The sequence below is a fragment of the Chiloscyllium punctatum genome, chromosome 5 (assembly GCF_047496795.1).
Source record: "Chiloscyllium punctatum isolate Juve2018m chromosome 5, sChiPun1.3, whole genome shotgun sequence".
NCBI lineage: Eukaryota > Metazoa > Chordata > Chondrichthyes > Orectolobiformes > Hemiscylliidae > Chiloscyllium > Chiloscyllium punctatum.
The window spans coordinates 98257125-98270408 of record NC_092743.1 but is presented as its reverse complement, the minus strand read 5'-3'; the positions used below and the strand labels follow the sequence as shown (position 1 = coordinate 98270408).

At 43.0% G+C, this 13284-nt stretch overlaps 1 protein-coding gene across 2 annotated transcripts in view; it reads left to right on the top strand.

The window, feature by feature from the left end:
* ctdp1 (CTD (carboxy-terminal domain, RNA polymerase II, polypeptide A) phosphatase, subunit 1) overlaps positions 1 to 12450 on the top strand; it is a 294156-nt gene extending 281706 nt beyond the window's left edge. For both annotated transcript variants that reach the window (XM_072570837.1, XM_072570839.1), the window contains one exon: positions 12060 to 12450. In XM_072570837.1, the coding sequence (XP_072426938.1) occupies positions 12060 to 12195 (136 nt within the window). In that variant the 3' untranslated portion in view covers positions 12196 to 12450. The remainder of the gene's footprint in view (positions 1 to 12059) is intronic.
* Positions 12451 to 13284: the final 834 nt, after the last annotated feature.

The window sequence follows — 13284 nt, the reverse complement described above, 5'->3', positions numbered from 1 at the left end:
GCGATAATTATAGTATTCCTGGTCTTGTGTTGCTAAAGAATACTTGCAAAGTCTGTTGATCAAAGGAAAATATTAACTTTATTTAAGAAACATCTTACTGCAGTTTAATGTTGCCACAACATTAACAGCAATATTTAATGAGATACAACTAAATATACATTAAATTAAAGGGAGTCTTATAACTTATTGTAATAAAATTGCTGTTGTTTATGACTTCTTTATGACTAGCTTTTCCCCACCTATCTAAGCCTATCTCCATATCCTCCATATTCTTTCAACAAAAAAAATCTTCCTTGCAGCCAGCTATAATTGGCTTGAGATGATAAATTTTATACCTAAGCTTTGAATTGCAAAGACATTTCATCACAACGCATATACTTCAGTTCTGTTTCTAAATAATGCATCCCATTTCATTCACAATGCATGTTTTCTTAATATCATTACTTTCTGTGGTTGTACAGGTAGAGCATTTTGCTGCTTGGGTTTCATGCCAGGTTCTGTTTATTTCATACTGGCAGAACGGATAAATGCACTTAATCATTGAATGTGTGTATGCTATGGATTAAAACTGCATAGGCAGATGTGTAAACAAATACTGGATTAGTGGTGCTGGAAGAGCACAGCAGTTCAGGCAGCATCCAATGAGCAGCGAAATCGACGTTTTGGGCAAAAGCCCTTCATCAGGAATAAAGGCAGTGAGCCTGAAGCATGGAGAGATAAGCTAGAGGAGGGTGGGGGTGGGGAGAGAGTAGCACAGAGTACAATGGGTGAGTGGGGGAGGAGGTGAAGGTGATAGGTCAAGGAGGAGAGGGTGGAGTGGATAGGTGGAAAAGGAGATAGGCAGGTCGGACATGTCAAGGAGACAGTGCTGAGCTGGAAGTTTGAAACTAGGATGAGGTGGGGGAAGGGGAAATGAGGAAGCTGTTGAAGTCCACATTGATGCCCTGGGGGTGAAGTGTTCCGAGGCGGAAGATGAGGCGTTCTTCCTCCAGGCGTCTGGTGGTGAGGGAGCAGCGGTGAAGGAGGCCCAGGACCTCCATGTCCTCGGCAGAGTGGGAGGGGGAGTTGAAATGTTGGGCCACGGGGCGGTTTGGTTGATTGGTGCGGGTGTCTCGGAGATGTTCCCTAAAGCGCTCTGCAAGGAGGCGCCCAGTCTCCCCAATGTAGAGGAGACCACATCGGGAGCAATGGATACAATAAATGATATTAGTGGATGTGCAGGTAAAACTTTGATGGATGTGGAAGGCTCCTTTAGGGCCTTGGATAGAGGTGAGGGAGGAGGTGTGGGCACAGGTTTTACAGTTCCTGCGGTGGCAGGGGAAAGTGCCAGAATGGGAGGGTGGGTTGTAGCAGGGTGTGGACCTGACCAGGTAGTCACGGAGGGAACAGTCTTTGCGGAAGGCGGAAAGGGGTGGGGAGGGAAATATATCCCTGGTGGTGGGGTCTTTTTGGAGCTGGCGGAAATGTCGGTGGATGATTTGGTTTATGCGAAGGTTTGTAGGGTGGAAGGTGAGCACCAGGGACGTTCTGTCCTTGTTACGGTTGGAGGGGTGGGGTCTGAGGGCGGAGGTGCGGGATGTGGACGAGATGCGTTGGAGGGCATCTTTAACCACGTGGGAAGGGAAATTGCGGTCTCTAAAGAAGGAAGCCATCTGGTGTGTTCTATGGTGAAACTGGTCCTTCTGGGAGCATATACGGCGGAGGCGGAGAAATTGGGATTACGGGATGGTATTTTTGCACGAGATAGGGTGGGAAGAGGTGTAATCCAGGTAGCTGTGGGAGTTGGTGGGTTTGTAAAAAATGTCAGTGTCAAGTCGGTCGTCACTAATGGAGATGGAGAGGTCGAGGAAGGGGAGGGAGGTGTCAGAGATGGTCCAGGTAAATTTAAGGTCAGGGTGGAATGTGTTGGTGAAGTTGATGAATTGCTCAACCTCCTTGCGCGAGCACGAGGTGGCGCCAATGCAGTCATCAATGTAGCGGAGGAAGAGGTGGGGAGTGGTGCCGGTGTAATTACGGAAGATCAACTGTTCTACATAGCCAACAAAGAGACAGGCATAGCTGGGGCCCATACGTGTGCCCATAGGCTGCCAGTTACATCCTGTCTCAGCTAATTTTGGTTGCAACTTAATTTTGCAGTTGATCTGGATTACAAATATCTCCATTTAATCAGTTTTGTCTTGGTCTCTTAATCGATGTTTGCGTTTTGATTAATGATACAACCCTGGGAAGCCTCTTGGCAGTCAAGACAGTACCACATTCGCAAAAGTAGCTATGGAGTCACCTGCTCCGTCTGAAAAAGAGTCACGTCCAGTTAAAACATTATGTCTGCTTCTTTCACCACAGATACAACCATACCTGTTCATTTTCTCCAGTGCTTTCTGTTTTTATTCCCGATCAGTGTGTATTGCTGATCCAAATTGTGGCACATGAGAGTCATAGAGTCATAGACCTTTCGGTCCAACTCGTTCATACCGACCAGATTTTCCAACCTAATCTAGTCCCATTTGCTAGCACTTGGCCCATATCCCTCTCGACCCTTCATATTCATATTGCCATCCAGATGCCTTTTAACTGCAGTAATTGTACCAGCCTCCACCACTTCCTCTGACAGCTCATTCCATACATGCACCAGCCTCTGCATGAAAAAGTTGCTCCTTAGGTCCCTTTGATTTAAATCTACTGGCACATCTTCAAAGCAATTAACTTATATATTTCTTCAGCAGTGCTAAGTTGTTAATTTAAATAAACCTTTGGAAAATATCTTTTCGACGTCCGGCTATGGGGGATGGTCACCAGCACCAGGCTATAAACCTCAATATTAATATTATGCTAATGCATGTATATATAGATTTGTACAGCTTATTGTTTAAAAGTGATAAACTATTTTAGCTCAAGTAGCATTTGAATATAGCCATTAGCTGTAGAGTGATTAGAGCAAGTTATTTAGCAACCTCCATTAAAACAAATATAATGTTCCATTGAATGTAATCTCCTGAGGTGCATTAATGCAGGCAAGTTAAAAAAAAGTTAAAGTAAAATTCATTTCAACAACAAAGAGGAGATGTGTTTTTAAACATGAGTAATTCATCAGCGTTGTACAACTCCTAACTCTGTTAGACTCAACCGTTATTTAATTCTGCGTAGCCTGTTCATTCTGTCACCTGGGTTCATCAAATTTCTTCAAAATATTGAGTGTAACTTCAATCCAGGGTTTACACAGTGAAACCCTGGAGCATAAGATTGCCAGCTGATGGGACGTAGAATTCATGCCAAGTGTTGCAATACTCTGATTTATCACTCGTAGCTGCGGTGCAGAGAGAGATGCTGAGGTCCAAGTGCTTCCCATGGGGAAGAGAGCAACTAAACGCTGCTTCCCAAATGCTTACGCAGTTTGACACACTCCCTCCATTTTAATGTCACAGACTTCATGGTATTCCCAGGGCTGGTGGGGTAGGGGTGGGGGAGGGTCACCGTACTCCCAGGGCTGGTGGGGTGGGGTGGGTTGGTTGGGGGGGTCACAGTATTCCCAGGGCTGGTGGGGTGGGGTGGTCACGGTATTCCCTGGGTGGGGGTAGGGGTCAGTACTGTTTGAACTGCAGGGTCTTTTTTACAAAAAAAACATCTGCTATTTCACCGGCTCTTTTTGGCAGCAACAGACCTGCGAGATCCTTCTGTTAAGCTATGCCCATCAACAGAAATCAACACCAGGCTTTAAAAGGGCTTTTTAAGACTTTAGTTAAGCCACACTTAAGAGTATTACATTCAGTTCTGGTCGCCACATTACAGGAAGGCTGTGGAGGCTTTGGAGAGGGTACACAGAGGTTTACTAAGATGCTGCATGGATTTGTGGGTATAAGCTATAAGGAGAGGCTAGAAAAACTCAGGTTGTTTTCTCTGGAGCGGTGGAGGCTGAGGGGAGACTTGAAAGAAGTCTATAAAAATGTGAGATGCATAGATAGGGTTGATGGTCAGAATCTTTTTCCCAGAGTTGAAATGCCTAATACAAGGGGGGCATGCATTTAAGGTGAGAGGAGAAAACTTCAAAGGAGATGTGAGGGGCAAGTTTTTTTTTTGCAAAGAGATGTTAGGAGTCTGGACCATGCTGTGAGGGGCACTGGTGAAAGCAGATACGTTAGGGGCATTTAAGGAGCTTTTAGATCAGCACATGAATATGCAAGGAGTGGAGGGATATGGACCAAGGGCAGGCAGAAGGTATTAGTTTAATTCAGAACATAGAACTTGTGAGATTCATTTCTTCCAGTAGAGAGGAGGTGATCAACAAAGTGGTCAGTCTGTGTGTGTTTACTTGCCATTTAAAGCAGTCTGCTTTGTAAGCAGTGGATGCAGTAGACTAGATTGGGGGAAAGAAAGTAAAATGTTCCTTCACTCGGAAGGTGTTTGGAGCCTTAATCAGTGAGGTGAGTGGGCAAGTGTTATATCTTCTGAAATTTTGTCGGAAGATGTCAAGGGGGAGTGAGGAAGTGTTAGGAATGATAAAGGAGTGGGCCAGGGTGTCATAGAGGGAACTGTCTGTATGGAGTGCTGACGGTGCAGCGAGGGGAAGTGGTGTTTGGCAACTCCTGCTGTAGGTGGTGGAATTGATAGAGGAGCTGGTGCAAGGCAGAAGGGTTCACATTTTTTGGATCAGTGAGGTGGAAGTGACCTGTGTAAGAAGGATGGCTTGCACCTGATTTGGAAGGGGACTAATCAGGCAGGAAGGGGCACGTACAAAGGAAATGCTTCAGTGTATAGCTTCCAGTATGTGGTGGTTATCACATTCTGCTCACACAGAAAAAGTCCCCAGTTCGATCCTGGGTGGGAACATTATAAAGTGGATGGCACGGCGGCACTGCTGCCTCACAATACCAGGGTCCCAGGTTCGATTCCAGCCTCGGGCGACTGTCTGTGTGGAGTTTGCACATTCTCCTCATGTCTGTGTGGGTTTCCTCCGGGTGCTCCAGTTTCCTCCCACAGTCCAAAGATGTGCAGGTTAGGTGAATTGGCCATGTTAAATTGCCTGCAGTGTTAGGTGCATTAGTCAGAGGGAAATGGGTCTGGGTGGGTTACTGTTCAGAGTGTCGGTATGGACTGGTTGGGCTGAAGGGCCTGTTTCTACATTGTAGGAAATCTAATCTTTAAAAAAATTACAGTGAAATACAGGACCTTCAACCCTCGATGTTGCGCTGACCTGCAAAACCAACTCTATTTCATTTTCATCCATATGCCTATCCAATGAACATTGAAATTCCCTTAAAGTTGGCGGGTCTACTACTATTGCAGGCAGTGCATTCCACACCTCTACTATTCTCTGAGTAAAGAAACTACCTCCGACATTTGTCCTATATCTATCACCCATAAATTTAAAGCTATGTCCCCTCATGCTAGCCATTGCCATCCGAGGAAAAAGGCTCTCACTGTCCAACCTATCTGACCCTCTGATTATTTTATGTCTCAACCTTCTTCTCTCTAACGGAAACAGCCTCAAGTCCCTCAGCCTTTCCTCATAAGACCTTCCCTCCATACCCGGCAACGTCCTAGTAAATCTCCTCTGAACCCTTTGCAAAGCTTCCAGACCCTTCTCATAATGCAGTTTCCCAAATTGTATGCAATACTCCAAGTGCGGCCACACCAGAATTTTGTACAGCTGCAGCATGATCTTGTGGTTCCGAAACTCAATCCCTCTACCAATAAAAGCTAACACACCATATACCTTCTTAACAACCCTATCAACCTGAATGGCAACTTTCAAGGACCTATGTACCTGGACACCCAGATCTATGTGCAAATCTACACTTCCAGGAATCTTTCCATTAGCCCAGTATTCTGCATTCCTGTTACTCCTTCCAAAGTGAATCACCTCATACTTTCCCATATTAAACTCTATTTGCCACCTCTCAGCCCATCTGTGCAGCTTTTCTATGTCCCTGTGTAACCTACAAAGTCCTTTGTCACTATTCACAACTCTACCGACCTTAGTGTCATCCGCAAATTTACTAACCCATCCTTCTATCTCAGCATCCAGGTCATTTATAAAAATGACCAATGATGATTTATAAAATTGACCAACAGATGTGGACCCAAAATAGATCCTTGTGGTACACCACTAGTAACTGAACTCCAGGATGAATATTTCACATCAACCACCACTCTCTATTTTTTTCAGCTAGCCAATATCTGCTAAATCACTCTCAGTTGTGCACTACCATGGGGAACCTTATCAAATGCCTTACTGAAATTCATAACCGCTTTACCTTCATTCACCTGTTTGGTCACCTTCTCAAAGAACTCAATAAGGTTTGTGAGGCACGCCGTATCCTTCACAAAATCGTGTTGACTGTCCCTAATTAATTTATTCCTTTCTAGATGATTATAAATCCTATAACCTTTTCCAACACTTTACCCTCAACCATAGTAACTCTCACTGGTCTGTAATTACCAGGGTTGTCTCTACCCCACTTCTTGAACAAGGGAACAACATTTGCTATCCTCCAATCCCTGCAGTTTCCTTCCCCCATCCTATGTATCCCAAATCTAACACTTGGCTGGGTTCATTACCGAGTACCAAATCTAATGTGGCCTCGCCCCTTGTTGGCCTGTCAACATACTGTGTCAGGAAACCTTCCTACACACATTGGACAAAAACTGACCCAGCTAAAGTACGTGAACTACAGCATTCCCAGTCAATATTTGGAAAGTTAAAGTCACCCATAACAACTACCCTGTCACTCTCACTCATATCGAGGATCATCTTTGCTATTCTATCCTCTACATCTCTCGAACTGTTTGGAGGCCTATACAAAACTCCCAACAGGATGACCTCTCCTTTCCTGTTCTACCTCTACCTCAGTAGATGAGTCCTCAAACATCGTTTCTGCAACAGTAATACTGTCTTTTACTAACATAGTCCCTCCCTCCCTCCCCCCTTTTTAAAACCATTTTCTCTGTTCTTATTGAAACATCTAAATCCGTGAACCTGCAATAACCATTCCTGTCCCTGCTCTACCTATGTCTCCGAAATGACCACAACATTCGAAATCCCAGGTACCAATCCATGCTGGAAGTTCACCCACCTTATTCCGGATGCTACTGGCATTGAAGTAGACACATTTCAAACCAACTTCTTGCTTGCCGGTGCCTTCTTACGATCTTGAAACCTTAGTTTTGACCTCACTATTCTCAACTTCCAGTACACTCAAACTATAATTTAAGTTCCCATCCCCCTGCTGAATTAGTTTAATCCTACCTGAAGAACATTAGCAGATTTCTCCCCCAGGATATTGGCACCCCTCTGGTTCAGGTGGAGACCGTCCTGTTTGTAAACGTCCCACCTACCCGAGAAAAAGCCCCAGTTATCCAGGATTCTAAAATCCTCCCTCCTGCACCATCCCTATAGCCATGTGTTCAACTCCTCTCTCTCCCTATTCCTCGCCTCACTAGCAGGTGGCACAGGCTCTAAGCTTCCACCCTAGCTCCCTGATTTTCTGCCTTAAATCCCCATCTTTCTTCCTACCTATGTCACTAGTGCCTATGTGGACCACGACTTGAGGCTGCTCCCCCTCCCCCTCAAGGATCCCAAAAGCACAATCAGAGATATATGACGCCATGATCGGCACAGTATCATGGGCCGAAGGGCCTTTTCCTGTGCTGTACTGTTCTATGTTCTAAATGGCCTTGCAGCTGGTAGTTCTCAGTCCAAGCTTCAAGACCTCCAAGCCCATAACCCTGTCATGACCGAAACTTTGAACATCTCTGATATAAAGAATAACTCATAACTCAGAGCTGTGCATCTCCAGCAGCCATTGTAGGATGACATTGGTGGTTGATTGAGTGAATGTTCCCCAGGAATAGCAGTGATGAAGTTATTTTCAAAGGGAGAAGGTCTGTGCAGAACATCAACCACACATCTTCTGACCTTATTGCCACATTCATCTCCTGATCTGTTTGTTTCTAGAATGCATTCATCCTGCTCATATGCTTCAGCGTCCATTTACAGTGGAGCCATATGAGAAGTAGTTCTTCCTACCTTGCACATTTACTGCGAATTTTTAGGTGATTCTATCTTTTGAAAGCTTTGGCACCGTGGGTGGTGTTTCTAGATCAGCTTTTTCAATTCCCTTTAGGAATTAGGAAAATTTTAATTAGGTCAACATGCCTTTCCAATGTTAGCAAACTAAACCTCCTCATCCTTTCCTCATAAGTTAGATTTTTGATATTGTATATAGTTCTTGTTTAGTCATTGAGAAGCTATGGCAAAGTAAAATATTCTTTGAATAGTCTAGGAACAGTTCTTAACCCAGTGTCTTTTCACCGTGCACCAGTTCTGATGGCATCAATACTTCTCTCTGCAATAATTTTGATTGCATTCTTGATTTGGATAATATTCAACATCCTCTTACTCGCATACCAATTATTTTACACTTGGTCTCTTCTGGCCAGCTCTCAAAATCCCAATTCTGGATGTCGTTTGAATTCTTGACTGGTATTAGATTTGATGCTGAATACATTATCACAACGCACTTTTTAAAAATATTCTTGCATGGGATGTAGCTGTTACGGGCAAATTATTGCCTGACCTTGGTTGCCCTTCAACTGAGTGGCTCACTCTGCCATTTTGGAGGACAGTTAAGAATCCGCCACGGTGCTGTGGATCTGGTGTTACGTATCAACCAGACGGAGTTAAGATGGCAGATTTTCCTCCCTAAGGGAACCAGATGGATATTAATGCCACCTGAACAATGGTTTCATGGTCACTAATACTGAGACTAGCTCTCCATTTCAGATTAGATTACTTACAGTGTGGAAACAGGCCCTTCGGCCCAACAAGTCCACACCGCCCCACCGAAGCGCAACCCACCCATACCCCTTACCTAACACTACGGGCAATTTAGCATGGCCAATTCACCTGACCTGCACATCTTTGGACTGTGGGAGGAAACCGGAGCACCCAGAGAAAACCCACGCAGACACGGGGAGAATGTGCAAACTCCACACAGACAGTTGCCTGAGGCGGGAATTGAACCCAGGTCTCTGGCGCTGTGAGGCAGCAGTGCTAACCACTGTGCCATGTTTTCTTCCAGATTTTGGCTTCCAAGACGTGATTTCAACTGGTGTCCCCAGAAGATTAGCCTTGTCCTCGCTGTTTTTTTGTCACCATCTCACCCAAACATATTTCCAATTCTACCCATGCAGTTGTAGTACTGTAGAATTTGCTGTTGATTGTCTTTGGGAAATCAGTGTTACTGATGATAAAAAAATAATTATTGTCTCATGGTTTTGTGTAATACCTAGTTCTATTTTGGAGAATCTGAGATGCTCAGCAATTGTGGGATGATGGATCACTTTGAAGCTCTTACCAAATGCTGCAGAAAATAATTATAAAATAGAATCCCTACAGGGTGGGAGCAAGCCATTTGGCCCATCGAGTCCACACTGACCCTCCGAAAAGTACCCCATTCCTCTAACCCTGCATTTCTCACAGACTAATCCACCTAGTCTGCACATCCCTCAGCACTAGGAGAATATAGCATGACCAATCTATTCAACCTGCACATCTTTGGACTGTAGAAGGATACACGGGAGAATGTATAACCTTCACACAGATAGTCGCCTGAGGATGGAATCGAGCTGGATCCCTGGCAGTGCTAACCACTGGAAACTGTGCTCCATGGAGGGGGGCATCAAGCAGAGAGCCAGCCTTCCTGTCCGGGAATCACTATTTACATGCCTTTGTTACCCCATCACAAAGGTACTAATGGAGGTAAGGGAGAAAGTCACCGCAAGGAGTGGCTGAGCTATGTAGTTCATGAAAATGTTGAAATCCAAAAATAAAAATGAATCAGGAAGACTCTGTACTTCATTATCATTCTAAGGCTGAATGGATACAAATCACTCAGATACTTAGTTCCCCGTTTACTGAGTGCTTCAGTGACCCAATGAAATGTATTGGTTGAACCTGAGTGGCTTAGGTTTTGTTTTCTTGTTATGCTATAGAAGTATTAAAATATGGCTGTAACTTATTTGTGGTTATAAAGACAATGTTGCAACATTGTTCTGAAGTGAAGCAGCCAGATGTCTCTTTTTTTTAGTACACTTATCTCATAAGTAATCCACTTAATATCCATCAATTCTAAATGATAATGTTTAGATGTTTATGTTTCTGGTAAATATATCTAATATTTTCAGTGATTATGTCCCTGCTCACTATTTCTTTAAAGGAGAATAAAATCTATCTATATGCTTAACCGTAAAATAGTCAAATATTTTGGAAAATTGTCGCCAACAATAGGAAATAGACGATAATTCTAAAGTGCTCTAAAAAGCTGTAACAGCGATATAGCCGTGCATTTTAATGCACAACGCTGATTTAAGACACCAAAACTATGAGAAATGATGTTATGTTGTGTTTCATTTCCTCAGGAATTAAAGCAATGCTCATTTTCCATAATTACAAAAATCTTCAAATCTGTAGTATGTTGATGCAGAATCTGCTGGCAAATTTTGTGTATTTTTGAGCACTAAACAAACTTGTAATGCTATGATTTGTTAGATTGAGAACCATAAAGTAGCAATGCATTTTCCTGTGGTAGGATTTGGTTTTGTCCAGTATTTTGACCTTATATTGGACCTTCCTGTCTGTTTGAGGTGGGTCAAAGTAAACCACAAATGTTTTTGATTATTTACTCCACCTGGAGCTCAACAAAGTATTCAGAGGTTTTGGCCTCTGTTTCTGTTGATGCAATTCATGGTGCTACAATTTACTCTTCCTTTGAACTGTTTCTCTCAAAATTCATTTTGACAAAGTTAAAAGGGTGTGAAATAAGGTAAGATTTCGCTGTTGATACGGTAATGGATTTGTCTTTTATAGGATTGTAGCAGCAGATTTTTTCAATGCAATTCTTTTTTGAATGTCCTTCAAAAGACACCAGTGTCATTATGTGACTGGTTTTAAAGGGCATACTGGGGGAATGGGTATACAGAATGCAGGGAATCATGGGCATGAATGAGAGTGGTGAAGGGGATGTGAGGGCTACAGTGAGAGGGCCTAACAGCTTTCAAATCAAGTGGAACTAATTTCTAGTGAAGCAAAGTGGGCCTTTTAACCAGAAAACCTCAGCTCATGTACAGTCTGGTCGCTGCATCTGAATTGCTTCCAGGGTCAACTCATCCCCTCAAACCCCCCCTCCCCACCTCGCATCCTGCTTCCCTAGATTCAAAACAGTGCTTGCAAAACACATTTACGTCGAGGCAATATGATTGCACTGATCATTTGGTAGAATTTGTGTCATTGCTATGGGGAATTAGTGTAGCCAGAAAGCAACATTGCGTAAACTAATGAGTAATATTAAAGCACCATCTGTGCTTTAATAGGCCCCACAGTGAAGGATGGAATAAATAAATCAAATTATTTTGTTTTCCACTGGTATTGCAGATGAAATTTGCAAAAGGAAATGATGAAAGTTCAATGCACTGTCTAAAGAAGGTTTCTATAACTGTACAGTTTAGGGAATAACTCGTGAATTGCTTGATCTTGATCTGCCGATTGTGTGCCAACTCATAAAGTGAATTGGTTTGTTAGTTTTCACTTTTGCCAGTTATTATTCTTTTGCTTGTGGCAAATCTTCCTTTAGTCTTTTTATTAAGTTGCAAACAAAAATGCTGAGTATAAGCTGTGAGTAAAATTAAATGTATCACAGTAAATGGACACTGATGACCCTGACATTTGTTGATCTTTATAGCGCAGTCCAATGTGGATATAAAGTCATTCCAGTGTATCCACAAGGCTTCCATTCTGAGAACTCCCACAAATGCGAAGCTCATTAAAAATAGGTTAAAATAGTTAAAAATGTCGCGGGTATGTGATCTTTGCCCGCGGACGTTGATTTGTGTTGTTACATATTCATTGACGGGGATAGGCGAATTGGTGATTTCATGAATACAGAGGATTTACTGTAGTTCTGCGCTTTATTTGTTTGAGAGAGCTGGCTGTGAGAGCCAGGAGGTGGTAGTTGAGCTCTGTTTTCTTTGCTGTCAGTAACCTGACATGTTTTCTCTTATTGAAGGGGGCACAAGCGAAAGTTGGAAGATGATGGAGCGGGCAGCGATTCCAGTAAGCTGTCCAGCAATGAAGACGACAGCAGCTCGGAGGCTGACGAGATGGCAGCAGCACTTGAAGCCGAGCTGAACGATTTCATCTGAAGCAAGTGTTTGAAAACCATTTACTTAATGTAACAGATCTCAGACTTTTAACCGAAGACCCTGGAATGTTGTAAATTTATTGCCAATCTGTAGCATCATTATGTCAGAATCAATAACCTGATTTTCCGATGAAACCTTGTGCGAGTATTCTTTTACGAAGGGAACAAAATTCCTGTATTTTTTTTCCCCTCATTTTAACTGTAAAGAAAAGGGGGGTCTTCAGGATGCGCTGGGTTACAGTTGGGATGGGTAGGGGTGGGGCGTTTGGGGAGAGCAAAGGTAGGGGTGAGTGGGGTAGGGTAGGGCCGGGCCATATCTGGAATGTAGTAGTATTACAGTAGATTGGTGTGCCAAGCCAAAGATTGGGGATCATCACCACAGTGAGGAACACTTGTTAACCACTGGATGAGAGCAAAAACTTTGTGATCTGTTAACATCAAGTAAATTCTTCATCAATCTTTTTTTATGAAGGGGACATTACTGAGAATATGACTGATAAAGTTTTCTGGGAGGGGTGAGGCCTCGGAATGCAGTGATTTGATTCAGTAAATAGTTCTGTTGTTTCTCATGGTTTTAAAGCAAGGTTGTGTTACAGACTAGTTGGGTTCTTCAGAAGAACATTGTGTAGATTTTTAATTCTAAGCTTCTGTTCAACTTGGGATCTTGGCACAGTGTGCTGTGCAAGCCGAAACTGCCATAACCCTTCTTTTCCTCCTCATTCATTTTCTCTTTCATGCAGAAAAGTAATGATAGGATTTCCTAGTTAAGGATTTTATTTTTCCTTGTTTGCAGGACTGATGTAAAGTTTTTGTATATCCAATTTCATATTTGACACACTGAAAATTTCTTTCATTAAATAAAGATTTAAAAAGTTATTTTGTACATGTTGTGTAGGTGACTTTTTTTTGTCTTTGCCACCCTCAATTCAATAACTAAACACTACTTCTGTTCTTATTTAATACTTTTTTTGATAAATCTCACAGAAATTACAGCACAGAAACAGATTCTAGCTCCACAATGTCTGCTCACCCAATCAGCATAACCTTCTACTTGTTCCTTGCTCATGTACTTATCAAGCTATCTCTGAAC